The following is an 18,484-nucleotide window of genomic DNA, read 5'->3' on the forward strand; positions in this document are numbered from 1 at the left end:
GGAAGATCCTGCTCTTAAATGAGAATGGCTTTGTGCACTGGGCTCTCCATTAACAGGCGCATTCCCTGCCCCCACTGGGAGGTAATTTACAAGCCCAGCTTCCAAGTGTAATCTTCCCGCATTGTACTGCTCCATGGTGCCTCCCCGAATTGCAACACGGACCAGGTCTATAAAAGACGCTTCGGAGGAAATGGCAGCCACACGGGCATTCCTCCCCCTGCCACTTCCCCCATCTCCACCACCACCAAACAAGTAAACACACAGGTGCTAAGCATAGAAATTAGCTTTCCTTTCAGGAGATGCTAATGACACAAGTTGGGAGGGCATGAGGTGGAGCCAGAAAGGAAACTATTGGACCCGCAGAGGCCGCGGGCACCAGGCACCAGCAGGGAGATGGGCTAGGTGGTTCTAAGAGCAGCCTGCTTCTCTTTGGGGGTCAGAGAATAAGAAAGCTGAATCTAGAGAAATCCTAAAGGAAGACTCTGCTGGTGAGAGTGTGCAGGGTCTCAGAGGGGTGCAGAAGACTCATTTGGGTGGGGTGGATGTTTTGGTGAAAAGCAGCCATCAGCAGGGCTAGCCACTGGCCACCTCCAGCCAAACAGTGAGATCATTTACACCCTTCTGTGTTTGGCTCAGAAGGCAGGAGTGTGGGCAGTGCTGGACACCTCAGGGGTTGGCTGGAGCTGTCCCTGGTGCTGAAGGGCTCACTCTTCCAGGGTTGACGTGTTGAATGGTTCCAACTTTCATTCCTGGCTCCCAGGAGGGTTTCAGCTCTGGACCTCCATGTCCAGTCCCTGTCCCCACCCCTGGAAGAAGAAGAGATTGGCTCCAGGCTGGGAGGGTTATCAGGCAGCAGCAGTGATGAGAAATTGGGCCACAGAGCGATTTGAAGGTCCCAGTGTTTGATCTACTGCGGGGCTGGCTCCTTGCAGCTTTGCTGCTCCCGAGTTTGGTGACCTGAGAGAATTAAAGCTGCCTTAAATACAGTCTCTGTTGGCTGTATATTAATCAAGCAGGAATCAAAAGTCACAGCATCCTAGGGAAGTAAGAAAAGGAACAGACGGCTCCCCCCATCTAATGCAGCAACTCTCAGCAGGAGGAAAGGCTGGGAGCTGCTAAGAGCAGCACAAGGCCCTCAGCTGGCTGCCAACTTCCCCTAAACCTCCTTGCCAGTGAATTCTCAGAAACCTCATGCCTTGGAACTGGAGAGCTGTGTCGATGCCAGAACAGCACCAGACCCCAGTGCTAGAGTAGATCAGGAAAGAGGAGGGCTTCCCCCTGTCAGGAGTGAGAGGGACCAGAGGGCTAGGAGGTTAGCAGGGGTGGGGGCCCCAGAATCGCCTCATGCCAAAGTCTCCCACACCTCCACCAGACATGTCCCACTTCCCTTCTCTCAGCAATCTTTAGGGGGACTAAAGAAGCAAGCAGCATCCATTGCCCCTTTCTCTGCTGCACTGTCCTCTAGTGGGCAGCAATTCATGTAACTTTCCTGGTGTCTTTTGAGTTGCGAGGCAGGGCTGATGCTAGCCAGGGTCCTGCCTATCCCTCCCTCCTCCTTGCCCCGACTCACTGCCCTCAAAGCCTGAGGTAGGAGCTCATATTTGGCCTCTGTCACCCTGGGGGTATGAGGAAGAGAGTTTGCAGGTAAATGTTTGTTCCTCTGCTTCCTGGAAGACAGGCATGTCCCTGCCCTCGTGAGGCCTGAAACAAGTTTGGTTCCTATGATACTTCATTGGAAGAGCCTCCTGTCCCCGACTGCCCACCGGCCACCTCCCTGCTCCATCTCCCTGCTCCTGTCTGCAGCTTGGCACTGGCCGCCTGACACAGTGCACCTGCGTCCCCCGGGCCATGCGCTTCGCCAGGGCAGCGCTGCCTCTCTGGGCCTTTGTGGCCTTAGGCTCATAATGAGTTTTTAATGAGCTGATGCTTTGGCTTTAGGGGGCACGAAGGGGCAGAAGAAGAGCCAAGTGCCAGCCCCTCATATTCTGCTCCCTGCAGCCTGAGGTTGCTTTTTAACTGGCTGAGTGCGGGGGCTGAGGCCATAGGCAAATGCTTGATCCAGAGCCTTTCAGGTTTGTTCAGAATTTGGAGGACCTGATTTTCACAGTCCTTGGGCCCCAGCTACCCCCTGGCCATCACTCCCTCTCCACAGGAGGTCACTGGGTCTGTTTTGTCCCTTTGTGGTCTCTCCTCAACCAAGGCTGAAGGAAGGGGCACTGGTTTCTCTGTTAAGTAAGATTTATTTTAACTGATGTCAAAGTGAAGAGTCTAACTATTTCAACTGCTGTCTTTATGAAGAGACAGAAGACACAGGATGGAGCCTTGCTGACTCCACCCTAAGCAGCTCAGACCCATCCCCTGTGGATGAAAGAACACACTCTGACCCCTTCCCATGGGGTCTGCTGTTTTGTGTCTTCATTCAGTTCTAACTGAACTTGACACAAATTCACAATGGGAGATTCCCAAACGTCATGTGTACAGACTTCCCTTCCTGACACCCTGAATTATGTGGGGCTTCTCTTGGACCCCTCCCCTGGAGCATGCATCCTTGTTCTACAAGTTCTGGTGGATGACCCTCAGTCCCTCTTGGGAGTTAGAGGACGTGACAGTGGCTCCAGCTGCTAGTCCATGCTCCCCCTTGGCATTCCTTCAAGGCTTTCCCCCTTTGAATAAAATTAAGGTGGAAAAGGTTTGTGTGAGACACAAGGTGGAATTTCTTGACAGCTGGGGTGATAAAAATCTGAATGAGCTCCCCAGAGAGATGTCAGGGTCTCCTTCAGTGAAGCATTAAAAAAAAAAAAAAAGTGGCAGTCCCTGAAAGCGCCAATGACTGCCGGCTAGAAAGGGGGAACTGGACGCTATGATCCCAGTTCCCTTGCATCTCCATCACCCATGCCTTTATTTGCGTTTCTTTCTCCCTTCCAGGGACTGTGTCTCACTGGGGGTGAGTGGCGACAGGAGAGACAAGATGCTGGAGCTGTCCCTGGTGCTGAAAGGCAGCAAGTAGGGGAGCGGAGGGCAACCTTAGTGCTCAGGAAAGCTACCCTGGGTGGGCTGCATGGAGCAGTGAGTTCTGTAGGTTTTCCCTGGCCCCACAGCCTCTGCCAGTGACAAACCTGTAACATGAGCCCTGCCCTGATGTGAGCAGAGGCTGTCATCAGTCATGTCTGCACTGGGGACCCTGCCATCCAAGGGCATTTCATTGGTGAGCCAGCAAGAGCTGGAATTTTCATGTCCAAGCAAATATGCAGACTTCCTGTGCCCCTCAGCACTCTTTCTCTTCTGTGGTCACTCTCAGGGTTGACACAGGGAACCAAGTAGACCTGCCCAGATTTAGATGGGACAGGAGGGCTCCAGAGGTGGGCCAAGCTCAGGATGTGAGATGGGGATCCAGGAAATTGAGCATCTTGTGGCAGATCAGCTAGGAACCCCACAGAAGGACTTCCTCCCTCCAACAGCAGCTTCTCTCCTTGGCTTCGTCATAGAATTCAGCAACCCTACTGAGTTCTCACGACCTCTTGCCTAATGAGAAAGAGGAAATTCAAGATAATTGCCACGCAGACCGAGCAGCAGTGTGATTAGTAAATGCCCAAGCTATTGCAAATGACGATTACGTTAACAGATTTGGTTTAGGGTTGATCCTGTTAGGAGAAAAGCCAAGGGCTAATGATGAGGGTGCTTAACGGAGCACATGAGCCAAGCACAGTCGTGGAAGGGAAGTTAAAGGCTCGTGCGAGTCTGCAAGCCGGGAGGCTTGTTTTCCAGCCTAAACTCTGCCCCTCACTAGTTGTGTGACCTTGGGCCACCTCTGTGGTCCTAGAAGTGTCATCCTAAACCAAATGGGCATCATGCTACCTTCCCCATCCACCATGTGAGGATCAAGTCAGATGAAAAGGTCAGGAAAGCACGGAGCCAGTGCAAGGTGTTGTTACCGTTAGCAATCAATAATCACAGTAAATCACCACTTTTCCCCTTTGTACACTCACATGCCTGAGAAGTTGGAGCAAACAGTCAGGCTCTTCAGGCTTTAGAAAAAAATCTGCCCCTGTCCCTCCTCTGGCTTCTGTGGGTTCTGGGGCCAGCCTCCTGAATGGTGGCTTGGTCACAGCTGGCACCAAAGAGCACGGATCTGTTTCTCCAAGGCCCTCTCGGCCCAGGCTGCCTCCTTGCCAGGAGCTCATGGCCCAGATGCAGCAGGAGCCTGCAAAGAGCTTTCCAGGGCTGCAGCTGCCGAGGCCTCTTACCCACCAAGCCCCGAGGTGGAACATCACAGCACTGCCTGATTTCAGATGTTCTTTTTGCTCTGTGCTGAGCGCTCTCCTCCCCTCCAGAAGAGGAGAAGGGAGAAGTCCTGGGGGTTCATTTAAAATAAATAAAGCTTGGCAACAGTGCTGACTGGGAAAAGCAGGGTGGAATGGCACCCACAGCCCTTCTCTGAGAGCATTCCTTCAGCTCCTGGGCCCCGAGGGGAGAGGAACTTGCCAAAGAAAGATGTGCTTATAACTGCAACCCTGTGCAACTTCTGGCTTTGCCCATATATCTTGAGTGTGCCCTTTGCTTTCAGTCTCCTTGTATTTATTATGTTTAATTTTGCTGGGACATGGTTGTAAGTGAGACGGATGGACCCGAATGTGGCTGGCAAACGCCTCTTAATTAAACAGATAAATAAACTTCCTTTGCACGCCGATTTTTACTTTTGCTGCAGTCTCTACTGGGGCCAGGGGGACAGCGACAGTGGGTGGGGGGGTCCCCACTGAAGTGGAAGGTGGGTGCTGGCCATGGCTTCCTGGGCCAGGACTGACTTTCCCTCTGCATTGCCAAGCACTTGGTGGCTCAGGGATGCAGAGGGACCCAGGGGTGAGAAGCACCCCCAGCACCCCTTCCTTATAGGCCTTCCCTCAAAGGGGAGGCTCTGGTCGGTGTGAGTGGGCCCTCTGCTGGACACCTCCAGTGTGGCCCGGTCAGCCAGGGCAGCACACTCCCATCCTGTCCTCACAGGGGCTTCTCTGCCAACTCCTCTGCCCTTTGGGAGAATTGGACACACCAGGATGAAGCAGAAGCAGCCCCAATCCCAAGTTAGGGAGGACCCCACCTTCAGAGAGTCTGGGGGTCTCCTTCATTTTACAAGATGACTAGAGAGCTTCCTGTCCTCAACTAGACATTTCCCCAGTGTCGTCTGTTGGAGGCACCCCAAGCAGCCCTGAGCTTGGAGCCGTCCCCTGACTCTATCCCTGTTCCCTTAGCTGTGGAATTGGGGCATGAATTCCCCTGGGAGGGTGTTCAGTTGGTGATGTGGGCGTCTGGTTGGTTCACGTAAAAGATGCTTCTTGGGTGACCGCATGCCCGCTCACACACACCCCTGCCACCTGAGCCTTGCCCACCCTAGCCCACTCCACTGTGGAGATGCCGTGTACAATTCTGCTGCTCCCGCCTCCTTGGTCCCCCAGCGCTCATGCCCAAGCCTGTGCCAAACACCCCGACGTTGGGGCAGGGAGCTCTGGCTCTGCTGGAAGCGCTGAGCACACTGTCTTTGTGTGGCCCAGCTGCAGCCGGAGACGGTGAGCTCACCCCTTGTACTGGGACATCTTTGCCAAGCTCTGCGCTGTCCTCCCTGCGTGAGCGAAGCCTAAGGACACTCAGAGGGGGCACTCAGAAGGGGAAAGAGGTGCGGGCTGATGAGTAACCCAACCCTCCACCCAATCTCCCCTGAAGGGATTGCAGGGCATCCTGTTTCCTGCTGGAATCTGCCGACGGGCAGCCTTGGAATTTCCAAAGGGTGAGAGGTGGGATATTAGCTTAGGCAAAACTCTCCCAGGTCATTTGGCCAGAGAATTGCCACCTTTGTTAAAAACACAGACGATTTTAAACACTTTGGCACACGCTCTCCCAGGGAGACCCCGTGTGCCCGCTTCACAGAGGTGCACACCACAGAGACGAAGGGTGTTTGCAAAGCTACGTGGGCCTGGATCTCCCAGGCTGGCTCGCCCAGAGTGGGTGGGGGAGAGGGGGCGGCACCTGCACCCGGCAAGGCCTCCTCCAGGGAAGGTGACACGGAGACGGGGCAGGAAGGAGCCAGGAAATCTCCAAAGCCTTGGAACCATCCGGACTTTCTGAGGCGCCTCCTTGCCTGATATTTATAGTGGTGCCCAGGAGCGCAGAAATAATTACAGCTCAGTTCCTGCCTCCCTAACAAGGCCCTTCTCAGATTCAGGGTGAATAGGATATTTCTTTTTCTTGGCTCTTTTTTTAAGTAGTGAATATTAGCACTGGATTGACAGCTCTTCCCAACTCACAGCCTCCTTTCGCCCCAGAAGCGGGGGCAGTTGAGCACTGGGCCCCCGGGCTCCCCCCACTCACCGCTCAGGGCCACCCACCCTGGCCCAGGAGACACCAGGGGCTCCAGAGGGCTGCGAGGGGTCCAAGGGATCTGAAGAACGTTGCAGCCCACAGTCTAATGCGTTGCCTCTGCACCAGGCATTGGAGGTCCTGGGTGAGGATGGCAGAGACTCAGAAACAGTCACGCTAGATGCATTCCTTGCCGTTAGAGGGACCCAGTGCATCCCAGGAGCACAGAGCATGCTTCCTCTTTCTCTTCCAGACCACGGACAAGGGGTGGACCTGACACCAGTGGCACAGCCACCCTAGGGGCACAGACCCTTCTGCAGCAGCCTGGCTCTGCCCTGTCAGTGCCCTCCGGCAGCTGTGGTTGACTCACCAATGGGACGAGCCTCAGGGTGGGGGTGGGGCCAGGGACGACCACACTCGTCCCTGCCAGGAGCTACTCCAGGCATTGGCATGAGGCTGTGAACCAGACAGCAAGCTCCCTGCCCTCCTGACACCTCGACTCTTGAAGGGGAGACCAAGAGGCCACCAGCGGGGCTATTTAGCTGTTCCGCGGCCTGACACACACACCCCTGCCTCGCCACAAAGACACCCCTCAGTGGACCGAGGTCTCTTCAATTTACCATTTAATAATTGGCTCGTAGTGGAAGTCACCAGTCCAGGACACAGCGCAGGAGGCCCTGGGCATGCAGCCCCATCCTGAGAAATAAGCCAGACATACACATTTTTCAGATCCTTTTTGTGGAGGTTTTCTTTCAATTCTGTTTTGCTGTTCTCACTCTTGCTAGAGCCTAGGTGTGATTAGCTGGCTGATGGAAGCAGGTGTCCAGACATGCTCTCTGGGCCTGACACTCTCTGGAGGTGAGGCTGGAAGGCAGGTGGCTGGGCTGAGAGGCCCACTGATGACCAGGCAGAAGGCTGCTGGAAGCAATACCAGTACTGAGACTGGCATTACCACCACCCTGGCTTTCTCCAGGTCAACAGATGAGCTGAGGAGTCCCTCCAAGAAAGCTTCCCTAGCCGAACCCGAGGTTTCAGCTCACCTCAGATCTGAGCTTCCGCTATGCTGGGCTGTCATAGCTCTTAGCACAGTAGGCTGCAGTCTTGGTTTGCTGGCTTGGTTTCCCCACCAGACAGTGTGCTCACTCCAGTGCAAAGAACTTTATTTGTACGGCTCCAGCATCTGGTGCCGTGTCTGCACACAGTGGATTCTCATTAAGAAAATGCGTGAGAGCTGTGTGTTTAGGATGCACTCCCAAGTCTTCTTATGGGAAGGATAAAGCGTTGATCTCAAGAGATGCTTGGTGACAACGGTGAATTAGCAAGCGGATGGTTCGCAGGCAGGGTGGACGTGGAGCCCAGGACCAAAGGTGAATACTCCATGGCTGCCCCAAATTCCTGGGTGACAGCTGACAGGGCTAGGGGAGGACAGAAGGAGAGGGAAGGCTTCTGAAACAGGGGGGCAGCAGAGATGCCTGGGCCACTCTGGGGTGCCACACTCTGCAGAAGAACTCTCTGCAAAGACTCTGCTGGCAAATGCTATACCCAGCTGGGTGTTCTTGCCCCAGATGCCCCAGGTCTCGGTGCTGGGTCACCCCACCACTGTCCTAGGCTGAAGGGGCCCCTCGTCTGAGATGCTAAGTTAATAACCCGTCCAGCTCACAGGCAGGGGTGGCCTCTGCAGGTCCACAGTCAAGTGCCCCCATCCCCACTTCCTGCCAATGCCACCCCTGGGGTCAGCACAGTGAGAGATTCCCAAAACAAGGTCAGGCAAGGGTGGCTACCTAACACGATGGATCAGCTGTTCCCACCACCGTCTCTCCTTTGACCTTTGTCCCTTCTTCTATCTGCCTCCCTGCCAGACGTTGCACCCCCTTTCTTTCTTAGAGAAAGATAAACAGGAGGCTGTTTTGTTCAAGAGACATGGGGTGCCTCAGAGAAGGGCGTCCAAGGGTCACACACCTGCTAGCCTTGTTCAAATCAAGCTTGTTCCCAAACTGCTTGGAGGGAGACCATTCCGCAGCATCCCCCAACCACGTTGCTGCTTCCTAACTGGCCCTCGTGGACCCGTCCTGCAGCAAATGCTATAAGACGTCTCAGACATCACCCAACCAATCTTTCAGCTTGGAGGAAGAAACCGAAGCCCAGAGAGGATGAGCAACTTTGCTAAGATCACACAGCAAGTGAGGGTGCCTCCACCTGCCTCCCAAGCCAAAGCTCTTCTCACTGCCAGGGGGTCCAGGCTCTGCTTCCCTCCAGAGTGGGGCCTGCTCCCACAGTGAGAGGTCAGGAGTCACAGGTGCTCTTAGGTAGGACAGGGGAGTCCAGAATTGATCCTAGGTATCTGGGATTTGCCCCTTTCCTGGGGGAAGTATGCATGAGTAGGGCGAGAGGTTGGGCATGTCCCCTGCTGTCTCTACCTCTAATGGTGGCAAGTGGCAGACTGTCCCTCTTACAACCACACTCACCTGTGGCTTGTCCTGTCAAAATGGGCTTGGCTAGGGGGCATCTGACAAGTGTGAATGCATGGCAGGCCCGTGTGTGTGTGTGTGTGTGTGTGTGTGTGTAGCTGCAGATTTATGCACATGTACACACACCACACGCACACACTTGTCACGGTGGAAGCGCAGGGACACAGTCAAGACCTCTGCCAGGTGCTGACCAGGGTCAGGAATCTGACAGTGATTCTGGCTCCGTTGATGTGTGCACGCCAAGTCCAGAGTGGGTATAGAGAGGGGAGGATGCTTTGTAGCCAGTGCCCCTTGAAATCCTCCCCCGCCCCCTGTATATTAAGTATCCACAAGTCCATGTGCCTGCGGCAATCCTGGGGTGTAAATATGGCCTAGGGGCCAATGGGAGAGGCTCCCAGGGGGCCCAGCTGGGTTTCCAAGCCCTGGGCAGCGCGAGAAGCGTTTTCAGCAAGGAAGCCTCTGCGTAGATGCCCTCATTACATCACCGACATCCCCGCCACCGAGCCGGCCTCCCTTAGAAGAGGCGCTTCTCCGAACGCCAAGCAGGACGAAGCGCCTTCCGGTCGGGCCGCAGAGCCGCTCCTTCTCTCCGCAGCGGCCCATGGACAGAGCAGGGGCAAAAGGAGATTCCAGGCCCCAAACCCGGGCCGCTGGAGGCGGGGAGGAGGAGCGGAGCGGAGGGGCCGGTGCGAGGGTGCGAGAGGTGGCCGTGCGCGGGTGCCGGCGGGCGAGGGGTTAAGTGTGGGATCAGCTGTTGTGCCGTCGTTCCGGATTCTCTTCCCTCCGCGCGGGGCTCTGTTTGATGTTGGAGTACGCCAGGGACTCCCCCTCCCACCGCTACACACGCGCGCACACGCGCACACTCGCACACGCACCACTCTTTGCAGACAGGGCTCCGGTGGCTCCAAAGTGACGGACTCCCTCTTCCCCGCTCCCCTTCATCCATTCTCTCGCGCTTAGAGCCTCTCTTGCCATATTCTCGCGCGCGCTCTCTCCAGCATCCCCGCCCGGGCAGGGGAGCACCGGGCAGAGGCGCGCCGCTTTCCTTCCATGTCTCCCTTTTAAAGAGCGCCACGAGGGGGAGGGGAGGGCCGGAGGAGGAAGAAGAGGAGGAGACCGAGAGGGCGCCCGGGAGGCAGGGCGCGCGCACACACCGAGGGACGCGCGGAGGGTGCGAGCCGCGCAGCGAGCGCAGAGCTGCCTCGGCCGCCGGGCGCCCCCCTGCCGCCCCATGCTGTGCTCCATGGCGAACTCGGGCTGCCTCCTGCTGTCCAACTCCGGCAGCATGCTCCCGCACTCCGTGCCCTGCCCGCCCGCCTTCCTCTACCTCCAACAGGTAAGCGGCCCCCGGCCCGCCCGGCCCCGGCCCCCCTCCCAGTGCACGTGCGCCCCGCGCCGCCGCCCACACCCGCACTTGGCCGCCTCCGCGTCGCCGCGGGGGCCCCGCTGCGCTCCCCGCGTCATGGCGCCGGGGCCCGGTGGGGGGAACTGCGCCCCTGCGCGGCGGCCGAGCGCGGGGGTGCATGGGGCGCGCGCGGCGCGGGGCCGGGGGCCGGAGTTTGGGGCGTCGCTCGCAACTTTTCCGAAGGCGCGGGAGGGGGCGGCGGGCGGAGTCTCGGGGGAAGCCGGAGGGGAGGGGGCGGGGGCTCTCGGAGCCCTGGTCACTTTGGGGAACTTCGCGCCGGGCCGCGGGGGGCGCGGGGGCGGGGAGCGGGGCCCCTCTCTGGCCGCGTCGGGAAAGCCAGGGGGCCGCGCGGAGGCGGCGGGGGCGCGGAGCTCCACTGCAGCGTGGACCGCGCGCTGGGCCTCGGGGGAGGCGGGCCACCCGCCTGGTGGGGCTGGCGAGGGAGGCCCCGGGAGCTCCTGCCGGGGAGGGGGCTGGGCCAGACTTTTGCAATCTGCGGGGCTACGCAGAAACCTCGGGCTGGCGACTAGGGCAGGAAGCCCAGCTACTCTGAGCCCCCAAATCCCCAGGACGCTACCCGGGGAGGTGCGCGCAGAGCATCCGCTGTCGCCTGCTTACTGGCCAGGATGTGGGGGGCGGGGGTCCTGCGATCCCACCCAATGCGGAATCAGTGCGGTCCCAGGCCTGCACTGGGCACCGAGGGGGAACTCCATCACCTCCCCCAGGCCCCTTGGCCTCTCAGGGCTGCAGTTCCCGGTGCCAGCTTGGCCACAGCCGGCGGGGGGCTGCAGTCCCATGCCTCACCCACCCTGGCTGCCCATGCTCCAGGCCTGCCCTCCCCCGCTGCGCCGTGGGGTTGCCTTCTTTATCTTTAGTACCTCTACCTCTGCTTGGGCCTGCAGGGTCTGGGTGACAGCTTAGGGAGGCCTGGGGCTTGAAGAGGGAAGTCGGTGAAGCCGAGAGAGCTTCAGGCTGACCATCCTGGGGCCTGTCCCACCCAGAAGGAGCGCTGCCATAGAACCAGGTCTGCACCCTGGGCTGGATGTGGAGATGGGAGACAGAGAGAAGGGGGTGCCACCCCAAGGCTGATGGTCATGGCCAGGCCAGGCCTAAGTGAACGTGTCCCGCCACCACCTCCCCTGTGGGTATGTTTGAAGGAAGGATGGCAGAAGCGTGTGTTTCTTGGAGACGAGGAGAGGTTCTGGCAGAGCTGGGCCTTTGGATGGTGGGTCCTTGTCTTTTTGTGTCCCACTTTGGGCTCTCCAGGGAGCCAGGAAACAGGGAGCCATCGGAGGTGGCTCAGCTGGAGCTGGGGACATGGCAGGCAAAGATGGGGCCCTCAGCTGAGCCAGAGCAGCTCTGAGTCCCGGGCTGCTGGGCACTTGGGTCAGCCCCTTACCAGGATCCACGCAGCAGGAATTGCCAGGTGTCAGCAGCTGCAGAGCAAGGGACAGGGGACTGACTGCATGGTCAGGAGCAGAGGGAGGCAGGAAGTGGCCTGCAACCCAGAGCCCTTGGTCCTGGTCTCACCCTCCCAAGGACCACCTGTGACATCTAGGTGGTCCTGGACACGGCTCATTGGCAACAAGAACAAGTGAAGGGGTCCCTATATGTGCAGGCAGCAGGCGTCCAAGCTCCCAAAGTTCCCTATCATCTTTGAGTCGCAGACAGGGTGGACCTCCCAGGTTAGCCTTACAGCGCCTCCCAAACTTCCATGAGTGCAGGAACCCTTGGGGATCTCTGGGGTGGGGCCCATGAATCTGCGTTTCTCACAAGCTCCCAGGTGGTCATGGGGCCCACCACTCAAAGTAGCCACGGTCTGCCCCACTCCCAGCCCCACTGGCAGGATGCTGTGGGCTGCAGCAAAATGTAGGATTGGAGACTAATCCACAGTTTATTGGCTGTGTTAGGCAAGTCAGTTCACCTCTTTGAACCTCGGGCGCTTCCTCTGAGAAAGAGGGCAAAGGCACCATCCCCCCACGCCGAATAGGAGGGTCGAGTTAATATGAAGAAGCGGCAAGCCTCCGAAAAATACCAGACAGACATTTGGCATTGTCTTGAAGGAGTCAGACCAGTGCTCATGGCTGGGGTGAATGCACCAAAACGACCAGGGGTGAAGGCACCGGATTCCTCCAGTGCTGGGTGGATGTGTTCCCCAGTGGTGGCACGGGGAGCTTTCTGTGGGGGCAGCCAGATGGCAAAACAGACTGCAAACCAAGCTCATCCCAAAAGGATATCAACTGTGTGTAGAACTGTTTCTGGAAAAGCCAGTGTGACCTGCGGGCCAAGCTTTGAAACACCCAGTCTCCTTCACAGCTGTTCTGCAGGGGATGGCCATGTGTCCTCTGAAAGATCTAGAATACAGCCGTTTCCTGGCTGTTTGTGGGGACACATTTTTCTAGGCGCACTTGTAGCTCCGGACTGATAGAAAACAAATACGATGTTTAGTTCAAGACCCAGGTTGTCCCAAAGCACCTTTGGAGTGAGACAGAGCCTCCTGCGGCCCCTGGAAGTAGAGGCCACAGGAGGAGGGGCTCAGGGGGGCCCCGGCCCGGCCCCCAGAATCCGAGCTTGTGTCTCCCGCAGGCTCCCACCGAGGGGTTGCAGGTCTTCCGCGTGAGTGTGCCCTGGTGCCATATGTAGGCTGTGTATTCAGTCTCAACGCACGTTTGCTAACAGGAGCAGCAGCAAAAGACGTGAAATCAAGCAAGACAAGAGACGGCGTTTTCGGCGCATTAAGATGCAGCGTTTAAACAGGCAAGCTTTGAATCGTAGAGTCTTTCGAACTGGAAATTGGAAAATAAAACCTCCAGCAACAGAATTCCCTTCTCGCTATGGAAGCATCACCTTTCCCCACTGCACGGGCTGGGCCCCAAGTGCGCTGAGCTTGGGGCTGGGGCCCCTCTGAGACGCAGCAGCTCTGTAATTAATTAGAGGAGCTTGCTGTCCAGCGTCCCTCCTCTCAGCCACTCAGCCGGGCTGGTATTTTTCAGCGTTCTCACCATCCGAGGGATGACTTCAGGTCACCCGACACCAGGAGAAATCCAGCTGTGGTTTGGGCTCCTGTGTTTGTACAGAGCTCCCCCGAGCGGCCTCGGGCCTCCCCCAGGTAGCACTCCACAAGGCCTGGCCTTGGTTTTCCTACCTGCCCAGCCTGTCACCAGGAGCTCACCTGGGGGCTCTGGCTCCCTGTGAGTGCTTCAGCCCCCTCCAGGGCAGCCAAGGGCGTGGTCCCCCATGTCTGGCCCCTGCTAGGGTTGCTGGCGTGGGGCGCGGGGAGGCTGTTGTCCTGGTGCATGGCGGCCGGCGAGGAGTGGGGCCAATACTGGTCACCTTTCAGAGCAAGAAGGACCTCAACAAGATGCCCTGGAGGCCCTAGTCTGGTCTTTAAGAGAAGAGAGTTGTAGAGAGTGGGAAGAAAAACCCTCACCAAGCCCACAAGATGGGATTTTGTCACGGTAATTACTTATTATTAAGCTGCAGTGTCCTATAAAAGTGAACCTTATGACTGTATCCGACTGGGACACTGGAAGATCACTCGGCGGAGGGAGAGGAGCTTCAGTGCACATGTTTGCTAAAAAGGAGCCTTGGTGATGGAGGGGAGGGGGCTGTGCCGGCAGGTTGCCGGCTGGCCAGAGAGGGACCAGGCCCTGGAGCACATGAGCACCAGGGGCCTTCCTGAGGGCTGTGTTGTGAGTTCTGTCAATCTTACTGTCTTTATGTTCTTGGTCAAGGTGAACACAGATCGCCTCAGTTGTTGGCATAAGTGTTGCCAGCCACCGGAAGTTTCTGTGGAGGATGTGGTGTTTCCATCCAGCTTCTTGGTGCGAGGCAGGTTGCTTCTTGGAGCTGACAGCAAAAAGCATTCCTTCGGGGCGTGGAACCTAAAGGCTCCCCGGGGAGGTCAGGGACTTCTAGGGTCTGTTTTGAGATTCATCAGGAAGCTCTGCCCTTAGTACTGCTTGCTCTCTTCGGGGTATCAGCGCTGCTGGTCACGGGAACTTTTAATAAGGATTAATTGCCGTAGCAAACGTAACACTATTTCTTACACCTTCTGTGCACGACTGGGCATTTCCTCTCTGTTCCTGGGCTGTTGGCGTGTCACCTGGTGGGATTCCGGGAGCCCCGTCTGAGACACGCTTGTTCGTGGTGACATAGCGTGCCCGTGAGCGCACCCCGGCCAGCAGGCGGGGCGGGCACAGAACAGCAGCCCCTTCAGAAATACGTGCTGTTGAGCCCGTTCCAGTGGCTGGAGCCACAGCCTAAAAATTACCCTCTGAACTGGAGAATCTAGTCAGACGAGTAGCTGAGGCCACGGGACGCTCATGTTGAACTGAGCCACCTGGTCAGGGAGCCCCTGCCCCGCAGGGCGTCCTTGGGGACCAGGGACGGTGCTGATCTGGTGGCCCATGCCTTGAGGTGCCCGTCCCCCTGGGGAAACCGGCCTCCCCTGGCGTTTGGTTGCTGGAGTAACTCGGGTTGTTTCTGTGGGTTCTTCTCCGGTTTTCGCTCTCTGGTGGCTCGTGTTTGTTTCTCAATCTGCTGAGTGTCCGAGCATGTCTCCCAGTCGAGGGAACTGCGGCACAGAGAGGTTAGGTAATGGCTCTCGTAAAACCGCTGATGAGCAGAGCCTGGATTCGAGCCCAGGCAGCCAGACCCCAGACCCACATTCTAGTGACGGGCGGGGGCTTCTCCGGCCGCCTTCTCCGCCGGGTGCAAACGAGAACTAGCTCGGCTGCAGCCTGGAGTTGGAGAAAGCGGGGGCAGCCTGCCTCCGAAGCCCGCGGGTCCTGGCCTATCGCATCTTGCTCCGCAGCGTAAGTGGGTTTCTTTGAAGAATGGGGAGTGCGGAGCTGCGTCTGGCTGGTCGGGCAGTGAGCGTGGCAGGGAGTGGTGGCCGAGGGGGTACAGCGATGGGCACAGATGGACGCCGCTTAGTGTAGGGTGTTCGGACGAGCAGAGCGGCCTCAGACCCCCAACCCTCCTGTGGGGCGTCCCTGCCCAGAGGTGGCGGGTGCACAGGACTGGGGACAGGCTTCTCCGGGGCAGAGGAGCAGGCATGGCAGACGTGGGCTCAGCCCACAGCCAGTTGGCGCGCCGGGAGGTCGGCAGAGGGCAGGGAAGAACGCCGCAGCCGGCAGACAGTGCCTGCAGCCTCCCAGACCAGCCGTCAGGAACTTAGAGATCACAGAACGCCGTCGTCCTTGGAGGAGGCGAGGCCGAGGTCCCAGCCCAAGCACCCCGTGTCCCATGTCCTCTGTCCTGGGGACAGCCACCCGCAGGCAGCTCAGAGCAGAGTATCAGGTTCCTAAGGGAGGTCAGGAGGCTGGCAGGGCCTCAGGCCAGCTTGGGGGCAGCGCCCTGCACGAACCTCGGACCCCGGGCCAAAGGCCATGGTCCCAGAGGCAGGGCGGGCGTCAGGAGGGAGGTGGGCAGCTGAGGGCCTGTGTGTGACCAGGGTGAGTCCCTCCCAGGCCCTGAAGCAGCAGCGCAGTGCGGACCTGCAGAAGGGGCTCCCTTACTCCCTGAGGCCGGGCTTGGCGGTCACCCCGGGCTCCTGGGGGCCCCAGTGAGGCTGCACATTGCTGTCTCTCCTCCTGCCTCTCCCCTATCTTGGGACCCCCCCCCCCCAAGTCCGCAGACTTCCTCTTCTGCCTTCCTGTCAGTTGTTGTCCCTAGAACATTCCCTGCTGCTGGGCCTCTGCGCCCTCTGCCCTCCTTCCCCCTAGCCTACCTTCTCACTTCTCCCAGATTCATTTTCTCTCTGCTTCTCCCCTTCGCCCCTGACTTCCTCCCAGGGGATTCCAGCCCCTCCTCATCCTCCAGACTCTGGCCCGCCCGTATGGCCCCCTCCAGCCCCCTCGCAGTCTGCCAACCCACCCGCCAGACCGTTATGGTGTGAATTGCATTTCCTTGGGACCACAGGACGGACTCTAACCTTTTGTGTCACCAGTGCAGCTGAGCGTGGCCCTTGGTGTCCAGGGCCCTCAGGGAGCAAGTCCAGTTCTGGAAGGAGACTGGGTGGGGCTGGGACTCGGGCTTGGGCAGGAGGCCTCAGGCGCTCCAGGGAACCTTGGGTGGCTCTGGTGCCAGCCCACCTGCCACAGCAGGGTCCCCACCAGCTGCGACAGAGACAGGCCGGCAGCCTCTGAGAGGCAGGAGGAGCCAGCGCTGCCCCCTCCCCAGGCCAGGAGCTTCAGGGAGCAGGCAAGGTCTGCACACCTCGGGGACCCTTGAGCAGGTCAGGGAGCCGACCAAGAAGTGGTGGAGGGAGCGGGCCAGCAGCATGAATTATTTACAGAGTAGCTGTTTGTGCTGGACACTGCCGCAGGCCCTGGGTGTGGAGTTGGGGGTAAAAGCCCCCTGTCCTTTGCTTCCTGGGGCTCCCAGGTCCCACTCAACCAGAGTAAACTGGTTCTGAGTGTGGCAAGCACATCTTTCCCCCCGCAGCTGTGAGGACCTGTCCATAGCCCAGCCGGGTGGTCAGAAGACGGGATCCAGCCAACGTCTCCCCTTCCCGGTTTCCGGCGGGGGCTTCTGTGTCCAGGCCTCTGTGTTGGGATTTTATGTCATCTTCTCTTCCCTTCCGGGGGGCTTTTGGGGCTGCAGAGGCTCCTGCGTGCTTCCCCGACCCGTACCTGCCCCATCGCCATCCACCCAGGCCTGGTGTCCGGCCTCTTAATCAGCCCAGCAGGCAGCTCAGGTGTCCCCGGGTGTGGTGAGTCACCTCTGTGTCTGACTGTGGGGAGCTTGTCCAGGGGAGCAGTGGGGAGCCTGGGCAGACACCTGGGAGGGGACTGTTCCCTGGGAGCCCTCAAGCGGGAAGGAGGCCACATGGTCCCTCTCCCCGAGCCAGTGCAGGGCTGGTCCCACTGGGTCCCCTAGGGTCACCCACGCCAGGTGGTCCTGAGGGGATCTGTCCCACATCAGCCTCAGAGCAGCCACAAGTTCCCCCTTGTCACCCCAGGAGGGGGATGGGTGGGAGCAGGCATTGGCTGTCCTGGCCCCTCCGTGACCGGCCCTGTGACCTAGAGCACAGTCCGGTCTCTCCGGGCCTTTGTGGGCTCACGTGCAGAGCGAGGGTCCGGTCAGCAAGTCACAGGACACTCGGGGATGAGCCAAAGTAGCATCTAGCCTTCACTCGGTGGGCAGCACCGGGGCCCCCGTGTGTCACCCAGCCGGGAGTCCCCCTGCCCTCACAGAGCTCGGTCCAGCGCGGGAGGGAGGGCGCGGATCCACAGAATGGCAGATAAGACCAGCGAGGGGTGGACGTGGGAGACACGGGGTGGGGGCCGCGGGGCAGGGCAGAGCAGAGAGCCCTTCAGCTGAGCAGGGGACAGAGGGAGCGGCGCCAGGGTGAAGGCTGCGTCCTGCCGGGACTTGCGCCGTCTCCCCTCCCGGGGGGGCCCTCTGCTCTGCTGTGCCTGCGTCCCAGCTCCCAGGGCGCAGCCTCACTTAGACAGATGTCACCTGTGCCTGTGCTGTGCGAAGGGGGCCGGGAGCGTGCTTGTGTGTGTGTGTATAGTGAGCTTGTATGTTGTGTGCGCATGTGCTGGGTGTGTGCGTGCATAGGGTTGTGTGTGTTGAGAAGGCGGAAGACAGCTCCGGAGCTTCTGTGTGTGGTGTGCACACAGCCTGGTACAGGTATGAGGAGGTCCCCAAAATGGCACACACAGAAACCGTCCCCGTAGGTGTAAAACTTAATCCGTCTTGAGCTGCAGGGTGGGGCCAGGTGGGGAGAGGCCTGGATTAAGAACCAGGAGCCTCCAGGTTCTCATTGCAGCTCTGCCCGGCCTGCCCTTCTCCAGCATCTTACTCCTCCGCCAATCAGTGAGCAAACAGGACTGGGGCGGGGCCGCCCAGACCTGGAAGTGGGGGTAGAAGTGGACGAATGGGTGGGGCTTTCCCGTCCCAAGTGTTGTATTGTGGGGGGAAGTTACTGCCAAACCATGGTGCATTCTAGGAAGGGTGACCAGAAGGATCAGCTAAAGGCCGCCAGGGGATTTCACCCTGATCTCTGCTGACCATCGTCAAAGGTCAGCAGGTTGGCACATATGGGGAACAGACCCTCCCCACCTGGAGGAGCAGAGAGAGAAACAAGCAATGGTCTTAAAGAAAAATCTCTAAGGACATTTCTAACCAGCATCTCCCAGCTTTAGCATTGGTTGTCACATTGGTAGTAAGTTCCCCGTCACCAGAAGAATGCAACAGAGGCCGACTGGCTCTCTGCCTCAGGGGCTCTAGAGCAATGCTGTCTGCTAAAAAT

At 58.6% G+C, this 18,484-nt stretch overlaps 1 protein-coding gene across 10 annotated transcripts in view; it reads left to right on the forward strand.

Moving 5' to 3' along the window:
* RBFOX3 (RNA binding fox-1 homolog 3) overlaps positions 1 to 18,484 on the forward strand; it is a 393,881-nt gene that overhangs the window by 306,596 nt on the left and 68,801 nt on the right. The window contains exon 1 of one of the 10 annotated variants that reach the window (XM_064495434.1): positions 9,620 to 10,149. The exons of 8 other annotated variants lie outside the window; for them this stretch is intronic. In XM_064495434.1, coding sequence (XP_064351504.1) covers positions 10,045 to 10,149 — 105 coding nt within the window. In that variant the 5' untranslated portion in view covers positions 9,620 to 10,044. Of the gene's footprint in view, positions 1 to 9,619; positions 10,150 to 18,484 lie in introns of those variants that run through there. One more of the 10 variants, XM_064495428.1, reaches the window with a different exon arrangement.

The sequence above is a fragment of the Camelus dromedarius genome, chromosome 16 (genome assembly GCF_036321535.1).
Source record: "Camelus dromedarius isolate mCamDro1 chromosome 16, mCamDro1.pat, whole genome shotgun sequence".
NCBI lineage: Eukaryota > Metazoa > Chordata > Mammalia > Artiodactyla > Camelidae > Camelus > Camelus dromedarius.